This window comes from Polypterus senegalus, chromosome 3, assembly GCF_016835505.1.
Source record: "Polypterus senegalus isolate Bchr_013 chromosome 3, ASM1683550v1, whole genome shotgun sequence".
Taxonomy (NCBI): Eukaryota; Metazoa; Chordata; class Cladistia; order Polypteriformes; family Polypteridae; genus Polypterus; species Polypterus senegalus.
The window spans coordinates 305,205,684-305,233,557 of NC_053156.1; the positions used below are offsets into that span (position 1 = coordinate 305,205,684).

The 27,874-nt window shown below is 46.7% G+C and overlaps 1 protein-coding gene across 1 annotated transcript in view; it reads right to left on the bottom strand.

Moving 5' to 3' along the window:
* daam2 (dishevelled associated activator of morphogenesis 2) overlaps positions 1–27,874 on the bottom strand; it is a 218,974-nt gene that overhangs the window by 29,039 nt on the left and 162,061 nt on the right. The window contains 8 exon segments of the mRNA XM_039749545.1: positions 1,406–1,512; positions 2,536–2,565; positions 5,119–5,226; positions 12,922–13,119; positions 13,122–13,241; positions 14,736–14,920; positions 22,780–22,838; positions 23,988–24,126. Of these exon segments, the coding sequence (XP_039605479.1) occupies positions 1,406–1,512; positions 2,536–2,565; positions 5,119–5,226; positions 12,922–13,119; positions 13,122–13,241; positions 14,736–14,920; positions 22,780–22,838; positions 23,988–24,126 (946 nt within the window).

The following is a 27,874-nucleotide window of genomic DNA, read 5'->3' on the forward strand; positions in this document are numbered from 1 at the left end:
CAACAATCAGCCAGGCTTTATTATATAAAGCGCCTTTCATGGCATCCACTGCCCCAGAATGCAAGACATGAATGTGTGAGGTGAAAGACGGACGCTCTCCTGGCATCTCGTCCAACCATGATAACGTTAAGGAGGCCATAGTGCTCAAAATACGGAGCTGAACCAGAACAACAACAGGCAAGTGACAGAGCAAATGACAATGAAACAAATGCATGGTGCCACTCTAGCCCTTCCTGGCACGTCTGTGGCCGTTAAACAGGGGGTCTCATCCGCATATCAAATGTGAGGACTGGGTCTCAGAGTGTCCTTTCATGGCCCATCTCTCTTTTTATTGCTCTATTTCTCTGCCAGCCCCTTAATGATCATCTGACCAACAGGAGGTATTAAACTCCCTTCTGGGCACATTGCTGGCACAATCCTAATATTACTTTACAGGTCAAGAATGGCTCTAAAATTTGCTCCAAGGATGGCATGCGATTAGCCCCTATGCCGCTTAGGCCTTCTGTATGCCAAGCCTTTATGCCAGGACCTAAGCTGCCTGTTCTCTCAGAGGGTCAACACAGATCTTTACGCCTGGCTAGCTGGTCCCCACAGGTTACTAACAAAAAAAAAAAAAGTGGGTGAGTCCTCTCCTCCTTTTTGCATGCCACTGGGCACAGTTGTACCCCGGCGCCTGTCATGTGTCAGTGGCCTAGTATTTCATGGATCACATTTGGACACACTGGTTGGGCAGATCCCGCGGGTCATTTCCAAGCCAATGTGGGCATATTTTCTCCAGCTTACAGCATGGCACTGGCCTCATCCTTGTGCCCTCTACTGGCTCATTCTGGTGCTCCTTCTTTGACCTTCCAATAATGGTCCTTATTGTGGTACCCCAAAGACATAAGGCACATTGTCCCCTAGTGGTGCCTGGGTGTTGTCATTTCATGCCCACTTCCAATGTGTCTCTTTGATTCTGTAAGGCCGTCATTGGCTTGGCCCTGTGTGTGCCACACTATCCTGCATGCCATGCCCATCGTGACAAGGTTCAAACAGAAGGATAAAGGGGGCAATGGAATTTGAACCCTTAGCCCAGCAGTCATCATTATCTGCCATAAAACAACAGTCATGTTCTTTGGCAGAACTCTGGAGAAAATGGGGGAAAACAGGCAATTAGTAATTCAAACAGCACGTTCAATTTGTGTCCACACTGGGGGTGCCCGTGCCCACCTGTGACTTCAACAAAAATACAACATGAGACACCCAATACAAGCCGCCCCACTCCACACCTCAGCTTCGTTCTGCACGACACGGATAGCAGTCTGCTGACCAATCCACCAACCCTTGACATACACTGCATGGCACCTTTCACAGCGGGCACTAAAAGACGGTGCTTTATGAAGATATTTAGGTCCAGGCCACCTACTTGGACAGCAGGATGACGCAGTTCTGAGCCCGTCGGCCGTCGATCACAGACAGCTCCTTGACTTTGCGGCTGGGAAGGAATAAGTCGTCCATGGAGCCCATCTCCTTCTGTGGGGCAGAAACACAAGTGAGAGTCAGTCTGTGGTGCGGCTTGAGCCCGTGCTGGCTCCACTGTTGCACACCATTGTCGGGGGCCCTCACGGGTACAATGGCTTGTTTGTTTGTTTGTTTGCACCCTGTGATCAATGACAGATGACGAGACTCGGCCACAAACAAACGAGAAGTCAGTGAGTGGGATGGGCGTGTGCTTTTATAGAGCGCCTTTCATAGTGCACCCTAACCCAAGGCACACCAGAGGGGCTGCAGCGGTCCCTTGTTGTTTGCACCCTGTGATCAATGACAGACAGCAGGACGAGAAGTCAGTGAATGGGATGAACGTGTACAGTATAGTGCCTTTCATAAAGCCCACCCTCCTCATGTGATCGGTGACTTGCTGAGGGGTCAGTGAAGCAGGATGAACATCTGATTTCAGAGAGCGCCTTTCATTGTGCACACCATCGCAAGGCACCTCACGGGCACAGCGACTTGTTTGTTTGTTTCCACATCTGTGATGAGTTCCATGATAAGTCAGTGATTTCGTAGAGCGCCTTTTCATTCAGTCCCACGGCACTTCACGCTTTGTCCACAGTGATCCTAAAAACCGACGTCATTTGTGCCTGGGACTGAATTGGAGTCCTACGTCGTGTGTTTTTAATGGCATAAGCCATCCCAGGGTTACAGAGCACATGTACCCACATCTGAGTGTGCACCGTGAGCCAAACAGGTCAGGGGTCACATGGCCTTGTGATTTTATGTAGCGCCTCTGCTCAGTGGTCACCATCCCATGACAAACTCAGTGTTGGGGATCAAGTGTCAGCTTTAATGCATTACGACTGGGTCACCTGGCCAGCACGGTGCCCACCCCAAGTGCCCACTGGGTGCACAGGCCTTGTACTTTCCCAGGTAGATGCCCAGTTCTGACCTCTAGATGGGCTGCCTTAGTTTGTTTGTGGACTGTTGTAACTATCATGTCCAGCACACTCAAACGTCTGCTTGTGGATGACATGTTTTAGATGAATGCACTTCACTTACCTGCCTGAAGGAAGCGTTAGTGAGCAGGTCCTGCCCGGGCAGCCAAACGCAAACAGGAAGGAAACAAAAAAAAAGAAAAAGAGAATGAAGAGAACATGCAGAGATCACTTGCGGGCATAGCAGCATACAGCACAGACTAGCAGGGCACTGGTACAGCCTGGCACAGCTCGGGTAAAAAAGAAAAAAACAAGATACCAGTACTAACAGCGAGCGCACGCCTGTCCAAAACAAGCTGCTGCTGAGCTCTGAAATGCATGCAGCAAACAGCGCCAACCAAACCGGCCAAATCAAATGCATGAAATACAAACACCTGATGACTTTCAAGGCACAGGAAAGATGGAGGGCCACACAGAGGATGAGCCCCCCATAATAGCTCAATTCATTCAGCTAAGCAGGCTGACCTACATGTGACTGTGACCATTGGCTATTTACTACGTGACCACTGGCTCTGGACACCTGTGACCCTAAATTCAACAACGGCTGCTCCTTTTACTAGGACAGGGACCCCCTCCTGGTTTTATGTCTAAGGCTGTCAGGAAGTGGTCCAACACCCCCAAAGGCCCTGAACAGATCACAAGTTCTGCAATGAATGAAATCAATGGAGTCACTTAGACTGGAACTCAACACACTTTGCCTTGTGCCCAGTGCTTCCAGCTTATCTTTTGGTCTTCCACCACTTTGAACTGGTTAAGGGGGTCTGACAATGGATGACAATTTCAGTACGACAGGTTCTTATCTCGGACCTGATGCCGTCAGATTGGGCACCAGCCCATCAAGACCCCCAGCAGATTAGTGAGTTCTGTAACGGATGGACGGAGACACTGGGACTGGCACTGTACCAAGTGCTGCTAGGGTACTCACTGGCTTTTTGCCACTTTGAACTGGTTGAGTGGGCTTGGTAACAGATGATAAATAAATTCACTATGATTGGCTGTCACCTTTCAGTGTTGGCAGAGGCTACAGCCCACCAGGACCCTAAACTGTTAGCCACGATTGATCAACTCACTAGGAACAGCATTGTCACCTCACACCCGAGTGCTGCTGGGAGAGCTTCTGGTCTCATATGGCCCTGAACTGATTTACAGGTTTGTTAATGGATGGATTCTCTATGATGGGCATCATGTCCAGGGTTGGTCCCTGTCTTGCACCCAAATCTTTCTGGGATATGCCCCATAAACAGCTGACTGAGTTTCATAATGGATGGTCAGGTGGACAGACGATGGATGGATTCACCAGGATTGGTGCTTCTTGCGTCCTGTAAAAGGCTAAGGATGGGTTCCATAATGGAAGGATGTACCATGACTGGTGTCCCATCCAAGTTGGTTCTCACCTTGTCCCCAGTCCTGCCAGGATAGTCTCTAGCACCCCCATGACCATGAATGAATTTAAAGGTTGGGTAATGTGGGGATGGATAAATGGATCCTCTAGGTGAGGAACTCTGTCCAGGGCCGATTCTTGTCCCATCCATCTAGTGACGGTTCTCATCTTGCACCCCCTGGTCCTGCCAGGAGAGGCTCAGGCCTTCCAAGACCGTGAAATGTTTTACATATTTGAGAGAGACGGATGAATTATCGTGGTCTGGCAAGCTGTCCATGGTTGGTGACTGCCCACCAGATTAACAGGCTGGGAAGTGGATGGATGGATTCTGCAGGCCTGGAACCCCAAACCAGGGTTAGTTTCTGCCATAAACCCAAATCTTACAGGACCTGATTAAAATGGTGAAGTAGCGGATGGATTCACTAGGATGTTTGTTCCATCCATTGGGTGTCTTCCACCCAAATCCAGTTGGGACTGGACTCTGCCCCTTGGGTTCTGTACAAAGGTGTAAGTTGGTTCAATAATAGATGGAAGCTAAAGAATTGGTGTCCCCTGCAGGGCTTGTTCTCACCTTGCCAAGTTCTTGCCTCTCATGACACTCAGTTTGGGTAATGGATGGATTCTCTAGATGTGGCATTCAGTCTAAAGGCTGGTTCTTGTCTTGCACCCAAGTTCAGCTGGGGTAGGCCCTTACCATTCGGAAACTGGAACGGGTTAATAAGTTTAGTCATGAATGGACAGATGGGTAGATTCACCAGGATGATTGCCCCATCCAGTGATGGTTCTCACTAAGACCTAGACCACCCATGATCCTCAACTGATGGACAGACAGACAGACAGACAAATCCTAAATGTAGTGGTCACTGACGGAGCACCCTTCGTGTCTCAAACAGAAGCCGTGACATTTTCATGTAAAGTGTCTCTCCATGTGCATCTCCAGTAAAGGAGTCCACTTTTAGATCGACACTCAAAGCCAAGATGACAGCTGTGAAGGTGCCCCCTGGTGGCCTGCTCCCAAACTAGCCTTTCACATTTGGTCTCCATACCGTCTGGCTGGAAAAATGACTTGAAAGCTCAAGTTGGTCTGGTCCAAAAGTCGGCATGCAAGAAATGAACCACAAGGCTTGATGGAATAGTAGAGCTCACCAGCCACTATGCACGAGCGAGCGGTCAGCTGCGGCCACGTCCATGATGGAACAACAAAATGATAAGAACCGGTCAGGCATAACCCACAAGTGAAAAGACAAGGAGCCCGCCAGCACCTACCTGCTGCCTCTGGTAGGCTGAGAACATCTTCTCAAAATCTTCAAGGTCGAGCACCTTGAAGGCTCGCACGTCATCAATCTCAGTCCAAATGGTCCCATTGATTTTATTCTGAAAGAAGAGAAGAGTGAAATCTGGACATTCACAGGGATTGGACACACAAAGACCAGTGCAGTAAAGGAAAAAGGGCAAGCAGACACACTGTGGAAGCCATCAGTGCCAAGTCTTCTCCAGGATTTCCACTGGCACCTTTGGTCTCCTTTATCAGCCAGTCTTCATTGTATATGGCGCCTTTAAGTGCTGTCAGTCAACTCTACTGATCAAGTGGATCCAAGTAACACTCACCTCTGTAGCTCTGATCCCTATATACGTCTGTAAGCGCGTGTCACTCATGGTATTCAAATTACACCTAAAGCCCCACCCCTTCCCTGCCGACTTCTAATTTCAGCTCCATAGCGCCCCCTGTCTTCAGCTGTCACCCCAAGTCTGTCTGTAAGGATGCGTCAATCACAACGTATACAATCTGCCCTAAGCCCTGCACTTTCTGTCAATGCCTGATCCTACTATTTCTAGTATAAAGATGTCTACTCCAAAGTGCTTTCCATCAGCTGTAATGATCAAAAGACACCAAGTGACACTCGGTTCTGTAGATCCCTCTCTCTATACATTTGTCCCTAGGTATTTCTGTAAAAGCTATGTCACATTAGATGACGTTTCCTTCATTTTCATAACCTTAAGCCAGTTGGAGGCTGTTGGTGTCACCTTTCTGTGAAGTCGATCGTTTAATGTGACACACCCAACTAGTTTGTGACTGGTGACAATAAAATGAAACAGGTTTGAACTTCTCTTTGGTCAGAGGGGTGGGCGAGATTTGAAAACCAATCAGCATTCAGCCAGAAGTACAATGGGTAGAATGTGGCAGCAAGGAATAAGGAACATACAGTCATATGGAAAAGTTTGGGAACCCTCTCTGCCTGCAGAGTAATCGACTCTCCTTTCAACGATAAAGGTAACAGTGGTGTGTCTTTCATTTCCTAGGAACATCGGAATAAATTTTTAGTGAAACCTCTCAGAGGTTTAAACTGTCAGTTTCAACTGTAAGGAATGGAATCAGGAAATGGAAGGCCACAGGCACAGTTGCTGTTAAACCAACACAGCAGGTCTGGCAGGCCAAGAAAAATACAGGAGTGGCATATGAGCAGGATTGTGAGAATGGTGACAGACAACCACAGATCACCTCCAAAGACCTCAAGAACATCTCGCTGCAGATGGTGTATCTGGACATCGTTCTACAATTCAGAACATCTGTATGGCAGGGTGATGAGAGAGAAGCCCTTTCTGCACTCACATCACAAACAGAGTCGCTTGTTGTATGCAAATGCTCATTTAGAGAAGACAGAGTCATTAAGAACAAAGTGCTTTGGACTGATGAGACACAAATGGAGTTCTTTGGTCAGAACAAAAGCGCTTTGCATGGCGGAAGAAGAACACCGCAATCCAAGAAAACCTGCTACCTACTGTCAAATGTGGTGGAGGTCCCATCATGCTGTGGGGCTGTGTGGCCAGTTCAGGGACTGGGGCCCTTGTTAAAGACGAGGGTCGGATGAATTCAACCCAATATCAGCCAATTCTTCAGGATAATGTTCAAGAATCAGTCGCAAAGTTGAAGATACTTAAGCAGGGGTTGGATATTCCAACAAGACAATGACCCAAAACACAGTTGGAAATCTACAAAGGCATTCATGCAGAGGGAGAAGTACAATGTTCTGGAATGGCCATCACAGTCCCCTGACTTGAATATCATCGGAAATCTGAAGCAGGCTGTCCATCAGATTGAACTGAACTGGAGAGATTTTGTATGAAGAATGGTCAGAAATACCAACATCCAGAGTCCAGACCCTCATCACAGGCTACAGGAGGACAGCGTCGAGAGGCTCAAAGGAGCAAAAGGAGGCTCAGCTAAGTATTGATGTCACATCTCTGTTGGGTGCCCACATTTATGCACCTGTCTAATTTTGTTATGTTGCATATTGCATATTTTCTGTTAATCCAATAAACTTAATGTCACTGCTGAGATCCTACTGTTTCCATAAGGCATGTCAGATATTAAAAGGAAGTTGCTACTTTGAAAGCTCAGCCAATGAGAAACAAAAATCCAAAGAGTTAAGAGGGGTTCACAAACTTTTTCATATGACTGTACGTGGTTTGAACGGCACAAACAGAACAGATGCTCGTCTGTCTGATATCTCATGTTTTATGTACTAAAAAAGAATGAAAAAAAGAAATAAGGGGCTGAGATTTCTGCTGATTTCGCTGCCACTGTTAACCCTTCATACATTGCCGGCTCTGTCAGGCAGCATGCTATTGGCTGTCAGAAAAAGGGGCAGGCACGACTGTGCTGGAAGATCACTGACTGGCTGGTAAATGTGAGGGGGTGTGACTTTCATTCATAAAACCTGACATGGTGCACCGGACTGTGATTGCCAAATCTGACATACCCCATGACAAAAAGTTGTGTAATGTGACATGGGCTTTAGTATGCGTCACTCTAAAGCCTGTTGTCCTTCGTGTCTTCATTTTTGATCTGCTCTCTCTGTGTTCAGCTCTGCTACCTCTAACTGTACAACTTGTTAAATAATAATAATAATAATACTGTCCCTGCTGTACATGACAATCATGACAGTTAACTTGTGCCCAAAGTCTCACATCCTCCTGTCTTCACTATTTAGCTCAGTTATATTGAACTTTACTTTTACTGCCATACTATCGCTGGCCCTGCTGCACCCCCTACCTAAGTTTGCCAGTCTTGTATGGAATGTAAGTGGTCCCCAAAGCCCCTCCTCGTTTGTCTCTTGCCCATCAATCCCTATTCCTTATCTTTATTTAATTCTGTCCCAACAGATTCTATTAGAAGGATGCTGACCATCAAGTGCTATCAGTCAACTGACCTCAAGTGACCACCGAGTTCATGAGCACCCCAATACATAAAGCCGTCTGCCTAGATCTGTCGATTAAGAAATGTAACCCGTACCTAAAGCCCCACCCCTTCGGTCTTCATTCGAGACCCCCTCTCCCTCTGCTCGACTTTGCCACAATTAACTGCACAGCTTTCAGCTCAGTTTCAGTTTTCCGCCGCTCTAGCAAAGTCGTCCCAATTTAAATTCTGCCATCAGCTCATTGCTTCTTAAATCTGGCACGGGCTGTTCCAGCTACAGGCCGCTTTCCTTGATGGACTCTGACGTTAAATGACTTGCCGACGTCGTGGCCACTCATCTTCAAACTGTTATATGTGAGCTCGTTCACACAGATCAGACCGGCTTCATTCTCCGTGGATAATCTTTGTCGCTGCTACATATTGTTTATAACGATTGTTCCAAATGGCACCTGCGGCACTCGTTTCATTCATTAGATGCCAAGAAGGCTCTTGACGGACTGAATTGCCGCTAACTGTGGAAAGGTCTGCAGGTAGGTGGGCTTAGGCGATCACGTCACAGTCGACTCTCAGTGCATCGGCTCGTTACAATTTGGACTTCTCTCCCGTCTCACCCAGGGGTAGAACCTTGCCTGAAGTTCAAACGCTTGTTTTGTGTCTTTGTTGCACATTTTTGATTAATTGGTATGTGTTGATATTTCTTCCATTTATGACTGGCAGTGTTTTATATATCTGTATCTAAGCCTGTATTGTGTTCCACGTGTTTTCTGTTTGGTACCCCAAGTGGCCAATCGCCACCTGGAACTGCCCTCCACCCTAGAAATCCAGAGGGTCTTCCACAGTTCCTGGCGGTTCATTTTGAACGCTCTTAGGAGAGTTTGGTGGGTTCTGTGCTTACGATTTGTTGGATATTCGTGCTTTGTTCTTTGATGACACCTGGGATTCTGCTTTAGGGTTTTGTTCTCTTGAATTGCCATCTGTTGCTGGCAAACCCTTCGCTGAATTTGTGCTCTTTGGAGCTTCACATTTTAAGAGAGCATTTTGTCAGAATAAACGTTTCATCTTGTAAAGGTCCTGTGTGTGTATTCTTAAATCCATTTTTGAAAGTGGCTTTGGGACTCCTAGGTCATGACAGACAGGCCTGCCCCCTCTCTCCTCTCTTCTTTGCTCTTTCACTTGAGGCACTTGCACAATTCACAACTGTTTTTTTCTTAAAATTATTAATCATTCGCCTCTCAGCATCTCTCTGTTGTACTCACAATACTCTCAGGGGATTTACCATTTATTTTTTCAATTATTTCATACATAACAGGATATAAAATTAATTGGAGTGAATCTGCTATTCTCCCCCTGAATTTCTCCATGGGGTCATCACCTATGGCCCCTTTATATCTTTGTTTTAATTAAAGAAGACACTTGCTGGTGAACAAAATGCACAAACGTCACTCAGCCAGGTGGGGTGCACTGCACCTGCTGCTGTCACTCATGATAAACTGTTCAGAAAGAGGCTCCTCCCCTGGCCCCTCCTTCCACATGTCCATCTCCGTGTCAAATGCATCAGTTTCCCCTTGGGATTACTAAAGCATCTATCTATCTATCTATCTATCTATCTATCTATCTATCTATCTATCTATCTATTATATAGTGCCTTTCACTCTATCTATCTATTTATCTATCTATCTATTATATAGTGCCTTTCACTCTATCTATCTATCTCTCATATAGTGCCTTTCACTCTATCTATCTATCTATCTATCTATCATATAGTGCCTTTCACTCTATCTATCTATCTATTATATAGTGCCTTTCACTCTATCTATCTATCTATCTATCTATTATATAGTCCCTTTCACTCTATCTATCTATCTATCTATTATATAGTACCTTTCACTCTATCTATCTATCTATTATATAGTGCCTTTCACTCTATCTATCTATCTATTTATCTATTATATAGTGCCTTTCACTCTATCTATCTATCTATCTATCTATCTATCTACACACACAGTATACACTATATGAGTGCCTTTCACTCTATCTATCTATCTATTATATAGCCTTTCACTCTATCTATCTATCTATCTATCTACTAGAAAGTGCCTTTCACTCTATCTATCTATCTATCTATCTATCTATCTATCTATCTATCTATCCATCCATCCCTCCCTCCATCCATCTATTTATCTATCTATCTGGCTTTACCATACACGGTCATTTAGGGATGTGGGAGTATGCTAATTAGCTGTCATTTATGTAGACAGTGAATTCATTATTTCCTAAATGGGAGCATTTTATTGGTCACATATACCTGAGTGGATTCTAGCTCAGTACAGGTGCATCCCCCCCATTTAAAAACTTCCCAATCTGTTTAATATTCACGGTTTAAACAAAGGCCAGAATTGCCAAACTTAAGATGTACAGTACAACAACCACACAACTAGGTGTAGCACTCTGTCAAGTGCATACACACGGGCTAGCTAGTCTCACTACCCTTCAGATGCAAGAAACGACATACGCCGAATTAAAACGAATACGTTCCATCATGAACTAATAGAATGGGTATAATTCGATCATTCTGCTTTAATGCCCAGCGATTACAAAAAATGTTCGGAACAAAGCAGTGTCAAACCCAAGTATTGCAAACCCAATACACAACAAAATGTATATTGCTTGTATATTGCTATTAAAGGCCAAACAAGTTATTGATGGCTCTACTTTACTGAATTTAGTTGGTTGCAAAGGTGAATTTGATAGTTCATAAAAGGGAAAAAAAAACCAAAAAACACTTCTATTAGTAGGTGGCCTGGAAAAGTTACCTCTATCTTTTTTAAACCTGTAGTGAAAGGAAGTGTATTCGTGATTCACAAATTTCAAATTCTAAAACAAACTTACGGACTTCCCGCTCAACCCCAACGTATACTTAACTCCGGAAAGATGACGTCATACCAAGATCAAGAGCGACCGCCAATCATTTTAGAATACACAATCCGTATAGTTCACATTGAAGAAACGCCTTAAAAATTTGCGATTTAAAGATTTGTTTTGCTAATCAATATTAACAAGCTGAATTCCAGTTTGAGATCAAAATATGGACTTTGAAACGACCAGCTTCGGTGAAACAAAAGCAACTGTCCTAAAAATATTCTGAACCAGTTTCTTGTGCTTACGCTCTATATACTAGACAAAGGCAGTATCTGGACATACACATTTCACACCAAGCTATTCATTATTTAATCGCCACGCGGTAGAGCAGCCAATGGGACTTTAATATTCGGATCTGTGCTGGGATACCAAAGGTTGCCGGTTTGAATCCCCCTCACTGCCAAAAGAGATCCTACTCTGCTGGGCCCTTGAGCGAGACCCTTAACCTGTAATTGCTCCAGGGCGCTGTACAATGGCTGACCCTGCGCTCTGACCTCAAGGGGTTATCGAAAACGAACAAAGTCCTAATATAAGAAATAATACAAGGTGAAATAAGCAGCAAAAAACCCAAAAACAACTGCCATCTGTAGTGGGCTGACAGATCCACGTCTGTTACAACAGGATTAAGTACAAAGAAATGAGCTCAGAATTTGGGAGTGGGGATGCTGACTTAAGTTTAAGAAACCTGAATGAGTGACCAGTTCAAGAGAAAAGTCCATCTACATCATCAACCTTAGACCTCATCTGCTGGCCTGCTGTACACTGGAGCATCACCTCCAGGCGTCAGTTTTAAGCCCCCTCTATTGCAGTGGCTTAAGAATGTTTGACAGCCCCTCACTCGTGGGGCTCAAGGACTATGAGCACCAATGTTGAAGCCACCTAAACCATCTTAACTCTCTCCTGACTGATCCGACTGCCCTCGTCTCTCTGATGACCGTCCTAACAGGCCTGACTGTCAGATGGACGTCATGATGGATGAGATGATGCTCACCTCCAGATGTGTGACATAAGCACTTGTTTGTCAAGTCTCGGGTACCGAGTGAGCTGAAAGAGGTTGATCTAATCAGCCAAGCACACAGTTAGTGTATAAGGAGCCGACGTCAGGGACAAACAACTGACAAGTTTGAGATTTGGTCTGCAAATGGTAGCCAGGAAATGGATGAGAAGAACACTCTGTGTGTGTGAAGAGAGCAGAAGGCAAGGCGACAAGGACATGCTCACTGACAAGGAAAACATGCAGAAAGAAAGGGTTGGTACAAACGTCACTCTGATTGAGGCTTACAGGCCTTGCCCAGTCTTTCTGGCTCGTTTCCCAGTATAATCTACCTGCACCATCATAACTGACCATCTATGACTTTTTATTGTATTCTTTTTGTCCTTGACGGTGCCCACTGTGAGAGGCACTATATAAAATGAAAAGGACTAAAGGACCACACATAAAGGTCAACTTCCATTCCGCCTAGGAAACAAGAAGCAGTGACCCCCTTGTGTGCCCATGGAGGATTTCTACCCTAATTGTGTTTCCTGTGCTCGATGCTCCTTCCTTTTGTGCTTTTCACATTTTCTCAAAGTCTTCAAGGTGCGAGTCTACAACAGGTGGGGAGTCTGAAGATGCAACTTCTTACTCTAGCTAATGTGATCATGCAAAGCGATTTACAAATCACAATGACAGGACCGTTTCAGGTTCAGCCACAGTAGTGGGGTCCTCCTGGCACCCCGCAGTCACCAAGCCACTATTTTCCGATACCTGGACGGGGTCCTGTCTCCACAGATGGCCGGCACTTGCACATACCTAAACTCGCACTGGCGCTCAAATGGATTTACACGAGTCCATACTGTAACTCAAATTGATGCCAGACGTGAGAGACCAGCTGTCCCAGGAGGTGTGGTGCTGAGGATCAAAAGCAAATGAAGTGGACAACAGGAGGAGGACATTTAAAGGATGAACTCACCTCTCCGAGCTTGGACCAGTTGAAGGACTTCAGCGGATGAGAAGGCTGAGGAATGCACTTTGTCCGTAGACTGGGGGCCGTGTTGCTGCCAATGGGTGGCCCAGGAGGAGGTGGCACTCCAACGCTGAAGAAAGGAGGTGCACCAGGAGGAGGAGGGGGTCCTCCAGGTGGGGGCGGAGGGGGAGGTGGGGGTGGCGGACAAGAGTAGGGCATCGGGGAGGAGGTGGGCAGCCTCCAATTGACAAAGGAGGAGGGGGTGGAGGGGGGGCTAAGGGGTCACCAGGAGGTGGAGGTGGGGGAGGAAAAGGGATAGACACACCCTGTTAGGGGAGAAAGAGGACAGTCGTCAGTGAAATCAACAGAAAGAATATCCGAGTTAAAATGGAATGAAAGGGCGTGGCTTCACCATATATGGTCAATTTTGCAGTACGCTAATCAGCTGACATTTGTTGGGACTTTGCATGAATTATTTCTTGAAGGGCACAATTTTAAAAATATCACGTACTGGACTGGATTCCACCGCAGTCCCGGTGCCCTCTACTGACTACCCAGAAGCAAATTCCACCTTTAAACTGGAACCAGAACGTAGTTAAACATGGTAGATTAGGTCCAAAAGCCAGAACTGCCAAGCAGGATGTTTATTTGCTTTTCAAAGAAATCTGATGTGCATTTTTTGTGTCATATATACAGACATAAAGTCGTCTTCTGCTTCTCCTTATGCTTTTGGCTTTAAAAAAGAAGATGCTTGCTGGTGGTAAAAAATGCACAAACGTTAATCAGCCAGACACTGCCCTTTAGTGTGTGTTACACCTGCTGAACGCCTCACTCTACACCTCTCAAAAACAGGCTCCACCCCCGGACCGCCCTTTCACATGCCAGTTCCCCTTGTCTAAAAACAGGCTCCACCCCCGGACCGCCCTTTCACTTGCCAGTTCCCCTTGTCTAAAAACAGCCTCCACCCCCGGACCGCCCTTTCACTTGCCAGTTCCCCTTGTCTAAAAACAGGCTCCACCCCCGGACCGCCCTTTCACTTGCCAGTTCCCCTTGTCTAAAAACAGGCTCCACCCCCGGACCGCCCTTTCACTTGCCAGTTCCCCTTGTCTAAAAACAGGCTCCACCCCCGGACCGCCCTTTCACATGCCAGTTCCCCTTGTTGATCCGGATGTCAAGCACAACAGCTCATACTCGGTATACCTGACAGTAAGGGCCAATAAATGCATAGTGAGCTTTACAGGGGATGGCCTCACCATATATGGTCATCTAGGGGTGTGATATTATGCTAATTAGCAGTTATTTATTTAGGCATTTCAATTATTATTTCCTAAATGGGAGCATTTTACAAGTTGCATATACAGTACCTGACTGGATTTCACCTCAGTTCTGGTGCCCCCTACTGACTGTAAGCTTTCTTCCAAATCAATTTGGTACTCAGAAGGCAATTTCTTCTTTAAACTGTACCCCTAATTTAGATATGCACACCACTGGCATGATCCTAGATTAGCTTGAAGAAGAAATGCCAATTAGGATTGTGCTTCCTAGAAATCTTACTGGAAACAGACATGAAGCCGTCTGCTATATCTCGCTATGCTCTCGTATCTAATGAAGCACAAATGGTACTCTGCTAGATGGTGCCACCTGCTTAACTGGTTTGCTGTACAAGTTTCAGAAGAAGGCTGCACCCTCCCAGCCCCACCTGCCACGGGTTGGCTCCGCCCACACGCCCATACTGGTCAGTGACATTCGTGATGGGAGGGGCAGTGGAATTAACATGGAGTGTTGGCCTCAACAGTCCCACTTTGTCCCCCCACACTCACCGCATAGTCATTGATTCTGGATGCCAGATCTACCACCTGCTCACGGGCATGTCGCAGCTCAGTGGACTCCTTCTGCAACTTGTCCTTCATCTTGTTGAGCGTCTTCATCATGTCTTCCTTCTCCTGTGTCTTCGTCTCACACTCCCGCTCCTTCTTCTCCAGTCGAGCCAGTAATTCTGCATGTTCTGCATAAAGACAGGAGAGAAAGGAGCCAAGTGAGCCATTTGCATTTGACAGCTCCAGCAATCCATGGCTTTCTGCCATCAATCACACGTATTTGGCTTTGCTGTGTTATGGCTCTGGGGGGACTAAGAAGGAGCTTCCAAAAAGTAACCTGAGCCCTAAAGAGGCTCGCAACACAAGGTGAAGGTGGCCCCTAACAAGTACTCAATGGCATTTCTGTTGTTAGGACCTCAATGCCACTAGACCAGTCCACCCTGTCACTGATGTGGAACCGAGTACCCATCCATTCCCTAAACGGTGATCAGTGTGGGGGCTCTTTGGTCTGGCAGGTCCTTGGTTTTTCTGATACTATGATGACAACAGTTCTCCAACTATCGGCTCCTCTTCTCTGTCTCGTCTGTCCTGCCCACCCCTCCATTAGTGAGACTGAAGGTTTGTCATGCTATGGCCAGCGTTTCTTTCCGAGCTCAAGGATTTTTTCAATCCAGCTACCCATTTTCTACTGCTAATCTGGGTCCAGATCACGAGCAATGATGCCCACATGCCCCCTTTTCCCTCCACCTCTACCAACTCCTTCACAGAGATACTGAGGTGTTCCCAGGCTGGCACTGATGTATAATCTCTCCAGTGTGTCTACCCCAAGGTCTCATCCTGGATGAACGGGCCCAAAAGGCACCTTAACCAGATGTTTGAACCACTTACAATGGAGCAGCGGTTCTACTTTGAGCTCCTCCTGAACGTCTCCGCTCCATACCCTGGAAAGGGATCTGTGGCCTGGTCCTTCCTATCACTACCCAAAGCAAGTAAACCACAGCTGAAGACAGGAAGGCACCGTAGGTCGACTGGTAAACCGAGAGCTTTGCATTTCTGCTCAGGTCTCTCTTCACCACAAATGACCGGTACAACATCCACACAAACTGCTGATCCACAGGTCGATCTCTCACTCCCTTCTTCTCTCACTTGTGGCCAAGACCCAGAGATGCTAAAACTTCACGACTTCGGCCTTGGAGGTACTAATCCTCACCCTGACTGCTTCACCCTCAGCCAGAGACCTCACCCTGGCATGCCTGAGATCATCACCCGATAAAGTCATCTACAAAAGCAGAGATGTGATCCTGAGGTCACCGAAGTGGACACACTCCACCCCCATTGAGGACATCTTGAAATTCCGTCCATACCAATTATGAGCAGAATCAGTGACTTGCTGATGGTACACTGCATGATGGCTGGCTTGTTGGTAAGGTAACTGGCTGAACACCGTTGGCCGATAGAATTCACTGCAACAGCCATCAAGTCAGAGCGTTCACCAGCTCAGACTCTGGCACCTCACACCTTTCCACAAGCCCACAGCGTAGACGAGAGATGGCACAATGCTACGAGGAGCACAGCAGGTGGCGGTGCCAGGATGTGTCAAGTGGTGGGTCAGTGAAGGTTTGCAGCATTGTGACTGCACATGTTGGGGGTTCACTGGTCCACATGTCGGGTTCAAGGATCACACGCACACACACTTACAGATGAATATCATTTATAAAGGGTGAACTGTGTACAAATGTGAGTACACCAGGGTCTATAAAATCAGATTTTTATTTTTTTGGTATACGCAGTTTCCTGCTTTTAGGCGTACGGACACTTTAAACGCTCAGATCCATGCAGATGAGACCCCTGAACCCTAAGCTTTTAGACTGAGGCTCTTTCTTTGTTTTTTTGGATATTATTTTGGAAGTTCTTTAATTAATTACTTCTTAATGTGTTTTGTTTTAGTGGTTGATTAACCCTTAAAGCGCCGGACCCGTAATATCAAAAAGGCAAGTTTACGGGCAGATATTGTAGTCATGGGGAACTTTAGTTATCCAAATATTAACTGGGATGACCTTGCAGCAACCATGAAGAAGGATATCTGGGAGGCTAAAAGACAGAGTGGAATAGAGCAGATAAGGCGAAAGAAGACCACAAGAGATTACAATCAAGGAGGAGGTCAAGTGCTTCAGAAAGAGTAAAGGGGAGTTAAAAGATACAGACAGTGAAATAGCGGATGAGTTAAACTTACATTTATCTGTGGTGTTCACAAGTGAGCCAGTGGGAGACTACTAAGGAGGTGCTGAGGGATTTGGAAGTTGTAGAGAGAGAAGAGCTGCTGAGGTTAAATAAGATGAAATCACACAAATCACCAGGATCAGATCAGATTTATCCTCAAGCTCTTAAGGAGGCTAGCGAGTTCAGATATAAACCACTGACACATATTGTCAGGAAGTCACTGCGCACTGGAGAGATTCCGAAGGACTGGAAAATGGCAAATATCATCCCATTATATAAAAAGAGTGACAGGGCAGATCAGAGCAACTACAGGCCAGTAAGCTTAACAAGCATCACAGGAAAATTAATGGAAGGAATTATTAAGGAGAAGATTGAGCAACACCTGGCAAGGACAGGAGATATTAGGAACATCAGCATGGGGTCAGAAGAGGGAGGTCGTGTTTTACTGACAGGCTGGAATTCTATGAGGAGGAAACAAAAGGAGACGATCAAAGTGGAGCAGATGAGATTATTGATGTGGACTTTCAGAAAGCATTTGATGAGGTGCCACACGAGAGGTTGGGCATCAAGTTAAAAGAAGTGGCAGTTCAGGGTGTGGGGTGCAGAATTGGCTCAGAAAAAGGAAGTAGAGGGTGACGATGGTGAGAGGAACCTCATCAGAATTGGCCAATGTTAAGGGTGGTGACCAGCAGGGGGCAGTGCTGGGGCCGCTGCTATTATTAATATCTATGCTGGTGAAGTTTGCAGATGATACCAAGATAGGTGGATTAGCAGATAATTTCCGTTATATCATCATAGAAGGACTTGGACAGCAGACAGAATTGGGCAGATTTGTGGATGATGACAATTAATGTCAGTAAATGTAAAGAATGACACATAGGAAGTAAAAATGTGAGGTCTGAATACACAACGGGGGTCTGAAAATCGAGAGTCCACCTTATGAGACGGATTTAGGAGTCATAGTGGACTCTAAGCTATCAACTTCCCGACAGTGTTGAGAAGCCATTAAGGAGGCTAACAGAGTGTCGGGTTATATAGCGCCTTGATGTGTGGAGTACAAGTCACAGGAGGGTCTGCTTAGCTTTATAACTCACTGGTGAGGCCTCATCTGGAGTCCTGTGTGCAGTTTGGGTCTCCAGGCTACAAAAGGACATAGCAGCACAAGAGAAGGTCCAGAGAAGAGCGACTGGGCTGATTATGGGGGGGCTACAGGGGTGTGTTATGAGGAAAAATTAAAAAAGCTGAGCCTTTACAGACATGAAGAGGAGACCTGACTGAAGTGTTGAAAATGATGAAGGGAATTAGTACAGTAGATCGAGACTGAGACTTTAAAATGTGTTCATCAAGAACACGGGGACACAGTGGGGACCTTGTGAAGGGAAAATTTCACACAAACATTAGAAAGTTTTTCTTTACACAAAGAACGACAGACACTTGGAATACGCGACCAAGTAGTGTTGTGGACAGTAAGACTTGACGGACTTTCAAAACTCGACTTGATGTTTTCTTGGAGGTAACAAGTGGAGAGGACTGGCGAGCTTTGTTGGGCTGAATGGCCTGTTCTCGTCTCGAGTGTTCTAATGTTCTATAGTTGCTTCCCAGTGCAATTTGCCAGCACGCCAGAGCGGATCAGTCCGTGGCACACACTCATTGAGCAGCCAGCTCATACCCACTGGCGCCCCCTAGGGATTAAGCCACTGCACTAGACTACTAGCCTGCCAGCCTCAGCGTTGGCCTCTGCGTGCTGCCAGTTCACGCGCAGCTGCCTCGGTGATTTGCTGAATTTCATCAATGGCGTCAGTTGCCCCTTGTAAGTATATCATTTTTATCGATTTTTGAACCCTAATGTCAGTGTGACAAACGATCCAATTGTGATGCTCTTTGCATGAAAAACAAAATACGTGTTCCATTAAAATTTCACTTTTCTTGGTCAACTGTGACGTTTCCTTAAAAAGCGCAGCAAAAATTTGACGTCCGGGGGTGCATCAACCCCCCCAAGTACGTGGCAGTTTAAGGGTTAATGAGCAAGAGTGAAATGTTGTCCATGAAACGTAAAGATCTTCCTGTCAGTGTGAACAGGAGGGGTGACAACATAAGGAGTGCCAAGCGGGACCTTGGTGAGACCCCAGCTAAAGTCGTTTGTGTGTAAGCTCCTCAAGTGGGCTGGCAGAAAGAGGGGAAAAAAAAGGATGAAGAAGTTAGGGTGGTACAAGTGGGAGAATACACGACTGTCAGTGGTGATCTGAGTGGGCACCTGGGAAAGATGATAGAGAGGGGACATGGAGGGTGGGCAGAGGGGGAGAAGACCGTGGAGTTTGAAACGACTTTTGATTTGGTCAAACACACTTTAATGACATTGTGACTTATGGTAGTGGAGGAGGAGAAAGTCAAACCAACCTCTCATTTGAAAGGTCATAAATGAAGAAAGGGTGACAGAGCAGCATAACGTGTTAGAGATGGACTGGGAGATCACAGTCGGCAGGAGAATAAAACCAAAGCAAGCGGAGCCAAGGATAAAATGGTGGCGATTAAAACGATGAAGAGCATAGGAGCAGGCTTAGGGAGAAAGTGCAGTTGTCTGAGAGTGAGGAGGAATGGTGGGAGAAGAAGAGCAAAAAGCTGTGTTAAGAGCAGGTGAAGACGTGTTGGGTACAGGGGACAAAGAGACATGGCGGTAGGACAGAGAGGTGCAGGATGTGATAAACGCTAAGGAGGAGTCACAGGAGACCCAACAGCAATCAGGGAGAGAGGAAGACACAGAGACAAGTGAGCGAGAGCTTAGGAGGAAGAATACGACAAACACGAGACACCAGAACATTAAAACATTGACAAACGAGAGGAGACCATTTAGTCTATCAAGCTCAGTTGACCTGCCAGATCATTTTTGAAGGTTCTCTGGGTTTTTGCTTCAGCTCCATGACTTTGCTCCAGATTCAGGGAGAGAGAAGGATTGTAGTCAGATAAAGCAGATGACAGATGAGCAAAGTGTGCTCTTGAGTTAGCATGACTGGGTGAAGAGGAGGAGGAGGAGAGCTGCTGAATGAAGAAAATGCAAGGCCAGTGGCAATCCAACAAGTCCCAAGTACCAGGAATGAGGAGGGAGCAAGTGAAGGAGGCACAGAAAAGAATGAAGAATAGAAAGGCAAGCGGAGTGACTTGAAATACCAGCAGAGGTGTGGAGGAGTTTAGGAGGAGAAGGAGTGGATGTGTGGTGGGGTCCAACGCAGGAGAAAACACCAGACGAGTGGAGGAGCACTGGGATTGCAGCCATTCATAAGGAGAGGGGCGACATTCAGGATTGTGGAAACTGGAGAGCGGGGGTCCCCAACTCCGGTCCTGGAGGGCTGCAGGTTTTCATTCTAACCCTTTTCTTAATTAGTGAATTAGTTTTGGTTGCTAAATAACTTCTTTTGAATTCATTTGTAAGACTTGTTCCCCTGAATTGCTTCATTGTGAATTTCCCCTTGGGATTAATAAAGTATCTATCTATCTATCTATCTATCTATCTATCTATCTATCTATCATATAATGCCTTTCACTCTATCTATCTATCTATCTATCTCTCTCTTTCTCTCTCTCTCTCTCCATTTCTTTCCATAAATGGCATCCAAACAGAAATGAAATGTGACGTGAGTGAGCCAACAGGAGACCACCCAAGTCAGGGCCAGACTCAGACTCCAAACAGTTGCTTAATTAGGTGCCGAGCCTTGTTGTGAATTAAACTCGTTCTTTAACCCCACGACCTGTTGCTGCTCTTGTTGTGTGATTTCTGACATTGATGATTTGGTCAAATGTCTTAAGTACCTGAGCAGACCAGCAGTTCTGAGACCGACCGACCATCCATCCATCCATCCATCCATCCATCAACCAACCCGCTATATCCTAACTACAGGGTCACGGGGGTCTGCTGGAGCCAATCCCAGCCAGCACAGGGCGCAAGGCAGGAAACAAACCCCGGGCAGGGCGCCAGCCCACCGCATGGCGCGCACACACACACACACACACACACCAAGCACACACTAGAGACAATTTAGGATCGCCAATGAGACCTTCATCCTTCTTTCTTTTCAGATATTGTGTGTGATGGTCACCAGTTGTTTTGGCTCATTTTGTACCTCATTATTGCTTGGCTGCTAATTAAGGAAAAAGAAACATTTAAAGGGTCGGAGTCTTAAATTTAAATTAATTCAAAAAAAGTTAATCAGCAGCAAAAACGGGTCACTGATTAAGAAAAGGGTAAGAATGAAAACCTGCAGCCACGGTGGTCCTCCAGGACCGGAGTTGGGGACCCCTGCTATACAGGAAGAAAACTGATGCCACAAACAATAAAAATGTGGGAAGGGGTTACAGAGAGAAGGCTTAGAGACCACCAAAGGGGAGGAGTAGTTTGATTTTATGCCAAGGAGAGGAACAACTGATCGAGAAGCATCAAGAAAAACAGAAAGGATGGCATATGGCGCATACTGACTTGGAGAAGGGTTATGATAGAGTGAGTGCCACGTCAACAAGCCTGGAGGTGCACAGAAAAGAAAGAAGGACCAGAGGAGTGTGTGTGTGTGGGGGGGACAGTCCAGGATAAGTATGAGGGAGTGAGGACCTGGGGGGTCAGGGTAACAGACAAGACTCCAGTTACAGCAGGCCGGACCTCTTTGATCTGGTTATGGACGAGTTGTGGGATAAATGACCGGTCACCCCCCAGTGCAGGCTTTGTGTCGATGACATGTGTAGCGCCAGGAAAGAGGAAGTTGGCAGAATGGAGAAGGGCTTTGGAAGACAAACAAGACAACAGAATATCTGAGGTTTCAGGAGTGGAGACCTTTAAATATCTGGGGTCAATGGCGGCCCAAGATGGAGGAGTAGATGTAGAGATAAGCCACAGAGTGAAAGGTGGCGGAAGTATCAGGAGTATCATGTGATCGAAGAGTTAAGGCGAAGGTTAAGACAGTGGCAAGACCGGATGTATGATTGAGCGAAGACTTGGGCAGCCAAGAGAGCACAGGAGAGGACGACAGATGGGGCAGAAATGACAATGTGGGGATGGAGGTGTGGAGCAATAAGAAATGAGACAATCAGAGGTGCAAACAAACGTAGGAGAGAAACTGTAGAAGGTAGGATGGACATGTGATGAACAAAGACAATGAAAGGAAGTGCAGGGGACAAGAAAGTGGTGGTGGATGGGTAAAATAAAGGAAAACTTGGAGGAAGAGAGTCAGATTGGGAAGAAGGTGCAGCACTCTGTTGTATGGAGAAGGTTAGTCAAGCACATCAACCCCACACTGACGAAGCAAGAGATGAAAAGGAAGACAACTGTAGTATGTTAAGTATGCGCTGATGTCTTCTAAGTGTTGCTGTCCATATTTTGGGCTGAAGGGCGCCGGAGATTCTTGACCCCGTAGCTGAGGCCCTGCCTAACAGGCCTGTTTTGAAATATAAAACACATACTGTTTAGGTCACGATGGGTCCTCGCTGTCCTCGAGAAACTTCTGAAGACGTTTAGCTTTGCCCACCTTCTGGGCCTGTGTGTCTAGCAAAGTGTGCAGTCTGAGGTTTGAGCAGTCAGGCGTATTTCTGTTGACCTCCTTCTGTTCTCTGAGCTGGATGGACGAGCCAGTCAACCCCAACTCAAACTGGGGTCCTTATCTCAGTCCTGATGCTGCTGCAGAGGCCCTGGCCCTCCAGATGGCCAACTCAACAGGCGGGTACAACACCTGGGAGAGTGGACTGCTGCGGGTAACTCTAATTCTCAACTCTCTTTGGCACAAAGCTGCCATGCTGGAAGAAGCCACACGAGAAGTTACTGCAGCTTGGCATGCCAGGTTCCACTCACCTTTCCGGAATTTTTCGGCCTGGTCCCTCCATTGTTTGACTTCGTTCTCATTCACTAACCTGCAAAGCAGCGTAAAGTAAAGTTAGCAGACATTGCCAATGTCAAACACCCGCTGTAATCCTAGGGCTTGAAACTTGTGGGTGCGTGCCAAGAAAGGCGCTCTATAAAGTGAGGATTAGTTACGTCTGTCACATGCTTTAAATAAATTCAATCAAAGTTATAAAAGAAGTGAAGTGACCCCTTTAAATGGCTAACTGAACAGATCACAATATGCAGGCAAGGCCCTTCTTCAGCTGAGATGGGATTACATTTAATTACGTAAAGATGACATGTCGCCTGGAGAAGGGGTCCGAGTTGCCTCAAACGCCTGCATACTGTCGTCTTTCTAGTTAGCCAATTAAAGGGGTCACTTTGCTTGACTTCTCACCTCATCCATAATGGCTAACATGGCACAACACGCCAGTACTACAACATCAATAAATAAAGTGAAGACTGACTGATTCAGACTTTTCAGACTTTTCGCTTGGGCGCCTGATCTACTCACTGCAGTCCGCTGGTGTGACTGCTGACCTGTTGGAGGGGACTGAGGGGCTCAGAGTGGTCCCACCACAGCCCTCCAATGTATAGTGCCCTCTGGTGGCCCCAGAGTGAAATGTACCCGTGTTTCCTAGGCTTGGGCTCACAGTGCAGGAGCCGAGTAGTGTCATGTTGGCCATCACCATTGGCATATGCCCAAGGAAAGGCTCAGGAGTTCATCACTCACTGCTGCTTCACCCTGGTGGGAGCAGAGCATTGCACTAAATTAAAATGTTTCGCCTCCAGGAAAGGGACAAGTGGCACTGCCAAGGTCTGCGCTGTGTCTGGATGGCAGTTCAGCTGTCAGTTCAATCAACTCCACACGGTGTTCATTTCAGGCTGCTTACCCCAATGACCAACCTGGCACCAAACGCTCACTCTGCAGAGCACTTGTAACATAAAACACTCAGACAGATGCGGATTTTGCAGTCTACTGAAATGTACATCTGAGCCGTGCCAGGAAATTCAGAATGAAAACAAATGGAACTGAAAACGGCTCCACTTCTATGGATGGTGGCCCCCCAAGATCAGGCGCTTCAGTGCCAGCAAATTTCCATCTGACAAGTGAACCGTGAAGACAAGCACACGCATACACGCACAGACGCACACACACGAGTGAGGACAACACTCACATGCGGATGATGTTCTTGACGCTGAAGTTCTCCAGCGGCGCCACGTCTGGATCGTCACCTTTGTCATCCTGAAGGACCAGCTGCTGCAGAATGCGGTCCAACAGTTGCCATTGCTGGAGATTGCTGTGGCTGTGCTTGTCTGCATAGGAAACATAAAGAGAAAGAAGTCAAGAAAGAAAAGATGAGAGAAAGAGCTGATCTGCAACAGAACCTAATGTGAAAGGTGCTATAAAATAAAGCAAAGAATGAAAGAACTGATCTATAGCATCACTTAGGGCACAACGTAACAGAACAAACAAAGAACTCATCTATTATGGTGCACAATAAGAAAGAAAGAAAGAAAGAAAGAAAGAAACATATGATGGAGCCTAATATGAAAGGCACTATATAATAAAAGCATAACTGAATGAAGTGATCTGTAATACTGCACTGCCTTAACACATTAAGAGAACAGCACTGGTGAACTTTGCCGGGCTGAAAAGCCAATTCCGGTCTAATTGTTCTAATATGAAAAGCACCGCAGTGTAAAATAAAGAACTGCTCTGTAACAGTGCATAATATAACAAGGCACTATATAATCAACAAAACAAAGGGTCATTTAGAGATGTAATTGAACCCACTGTAGCTGAACGGGCTAAGATGGCTTCCAGAACCCAAAGGCCCCGAGTTCAAGTCTACGTTTACGGTTTATCGGGTCGCTCTAAATGAATGGCGCCGCACAGACCCCTCTTATAAGTGATATATATGCCTTTTAAAAAGGGCTCTCTAAACCAGTCAGTCAGAACCTCAAACTGGGAAAATGATCTTTGGATTCATTTCAGACTGAGGGGGCGCCTCCTGTCTTTGGAACAGCCCCCTGCTGTCTCCCCAGTTCTGCCAAAGCCCCACCCCTTTTCGCACTCCTTTAATCCCGCCCCCTCATTTTTATGCACCTTGTCAGTCAACTGTAACGGTCAGGCGCCTCCAAGTGTCACTTCGGTCTACGGTGCCCCCCTATCTTTGCTTTTCACCATAGCTCTGTTGGTAAGTATCTGTCAATCAAGAAGTTTAAAAACTGCCTATCAATCCTCGCCCTGTTCCTGTGTTTATTTTAGGTCCAGCTATTCCCGTACTTAACCCTTTCATAACTAACGATACACTTCCTGCCATACTGGCGCTGTCTTTGCTCTAAAGCACATTCAGCTTGGTGGTGCCCCCTGTCTGGTATCGCTGCTGCCTCTCAGTAAGGATATCATGGGCTCACGTCCCGGGTCCTCCCTGTGTAGAGTTTGCAAAGCGTACCGAGTAGTGTTTAAAAGCGCTATATTAATGTAAAGATTCATTCTTATTATTTGTAAGTTCCTGATCACAGTGTTTAAATGCTGCCTAACGCCCCGCACTCTTCTTGCTTCTTTCTCTCTTCTTTTTGTATTTCTTTCTTAAAAGCTTCTATTAATCCTAATGCACTGACGGTGACACTCAAGTACCACTGAGCAGCTCGAATGGCCCAGCGCCCCCCAAGGGACCCTCAGTTCTACGGTGCCTCCTATCTACGCCTTTTTGACTCGCTCTGTCTCCAAGTATCCACCAATCACAAGACTTAAACCGTATCTAAAGACCCGCCTCCTTCCTGATCCGGCTGTTCCCAGATCTAACACGTTCAGATCTAATCCTACAGTTCCTGTCTTTGCTCCAAAGCGCATTCAGCTCTGGGGTGCCCCCTATCTGTCGTCTTCGCTCTGCCTGTAAATTTCTACTCATCCAGGTTTGAACTGTGGCCTAAGCCCCACCCCTTTCTCTTTTCCCTTGACTCCTCCTCCTTTTGTGTTTTCATTTTAACAATCATTTGCTCTGCTCATGCCAGTCACTCAGCACTCACAGTTACTTATCTGGTGTGCTCTATAGCGCCCCCTACCAATGCAGCACATGGGTCACAATATTCACACTGCTGTCTGCATGGTGGCACAGCGGTTAGTACTGCAGCCTCACATTGACTCAAGCCTGGGTTCAAATAGGCCACGTCGCTGCCTTTGCAGGTCTGCTTGGATTTCTGAATGGGTGGTCTCCCGTCTTACAACCCAAAGGTTAGAATGACTGGGGACACTAAACTGAGTCTTTGTGCCCTGTGATGCAGTGGTGCCCTCTTGTGCCCTGGGTGGGTCGTGGTCCCAAAAATGGGCTACGTGTGTGGTTGGGGATGGTCATCTGGCAGATTCTTGTGTATTCTGCTGCCCTGCCTGCCAACCCCTAAAGCCACGAAGCGCCTTGCACTTATGAGCCATCTGAAATGCAGACTTCTGGCTCAGTGCTTAAAAACATGGCCTGTAAAGCACCTGCCTGGACTCACACAAGGATGAGGATGACTATGAAAGGCGCTATATTAAATAAACCCTAAAAACACTGGCTCCCTGTGTGACCTGTTCAGGTCACCGAATGTCACATTCTCAAACCCGGGTAATCCACAGTAGGGCAGAAAGGGTCCAAGGCAGGTACCAGCCCTGGATTGCAGTGCCAGCCCACCACTCACACAACATGGTTCAATTCTGACCCTTGGCATGTGAGTGGAAAGCTGCAACACCCAAAGGAGAAAAACCCACCCAGACCCAGGAAGACCATTGACATTTAAGTGGCATGGGAGATAAGCGAAAATGACCACTCAAATGTGGGCACCTCTTGTCCTTAAATGCCAGGTGTTGTAATAATAATCGAGTGGCATGATGCCCATGCACTTGGGTGTAATAAGCCCCAGATGGCAGCATTTCAAATTGGCACCTGCAGCCTCCCCGACTTGACCGCCATGTGAAATGGAGTCAAGTAAAGAGTAAGCCCACAGGGCATCAGCAGGGAGCGCGTGCCAACTGGAACAAGGATCTCAGCTGCCTCTTACGTTTTCGGCCTGCAGGGCTGACATCCGATCCAAAGGTGTTTTGAATAAATGCTGAGCAATTATGGAAAAACAAGAGCCTGCTTCTACTCCGGCGTGATCACCTGTGATAGAACGGGAGCCTGTAAAGCTGCGCCCATTTGGCAGGACTAACAAGATAACAGGCAGGCCGCTGGCATGCATAGTAAAGCGCTGGCAGAAACATTTACTCTGATAATCACTGTGGTGTTGCCCAGACAGTGCCGTCCATACCACAAACTCAGTGCCAGGTTCTTACAGCTCACAATCAGAGAGCACTGCGATGAAATGCGGGTGAGGCACATGCACCAGACCTCTGGCTGTGCCCACTGCCAATTTAATAAGAACGCTCTGGTGAACCTGCTCTGGCAGAGTGCTGGAGGCTTGAAAAAAGAAATCTTGAGGCCGGCTGTGCTAAACCCCTGAGCGAGTGGCCTGGTCACTCAAAACTCAGGACTACAACTGGCTTGGGATGGTGTCTGCTATAGAAAGGCGCTATATAAAGTGCACACCACACAGCCACCATGGTCTCAAGTGAGCAGTGTCTTCTCATTCTCATTCTGATTGGCTAATTCCTCTGCTAACTCCAAGCTCTGTAAAGCACCCGAGGAGCAGCAGGTGGCGCTGCCACTGCCACTTTGTGGTTCTTGGACTGGTTGGTTGATTTCTACTGCAGGGTGCCTTCTGTAATCAAGTAAATCCATCAGTGTTGTTAAGCCACCACTTCATGAGGCTGCTGTGACACGCTGAGCCCACCTCAGCACAACTGAACCAAGCAGGTTTTGGGAATGGATGGATGGAAGATTACAAAATGGGTGACCCAATGGCACAGTGGATTACACCTCTAGGGAATCTGGATTCAATTCTATGCCAAGTCAGCGTGCTGCCTGCCTGCCCTATGACGGTGTAAGTGGGGTGTGTGCGAATGTGTCCTGCCACCTCACTTCTGCCATGTCAGTTCCCAGTAATTCCTGGTCCTGTGATGGAGAATGACACGAGTGAGTGA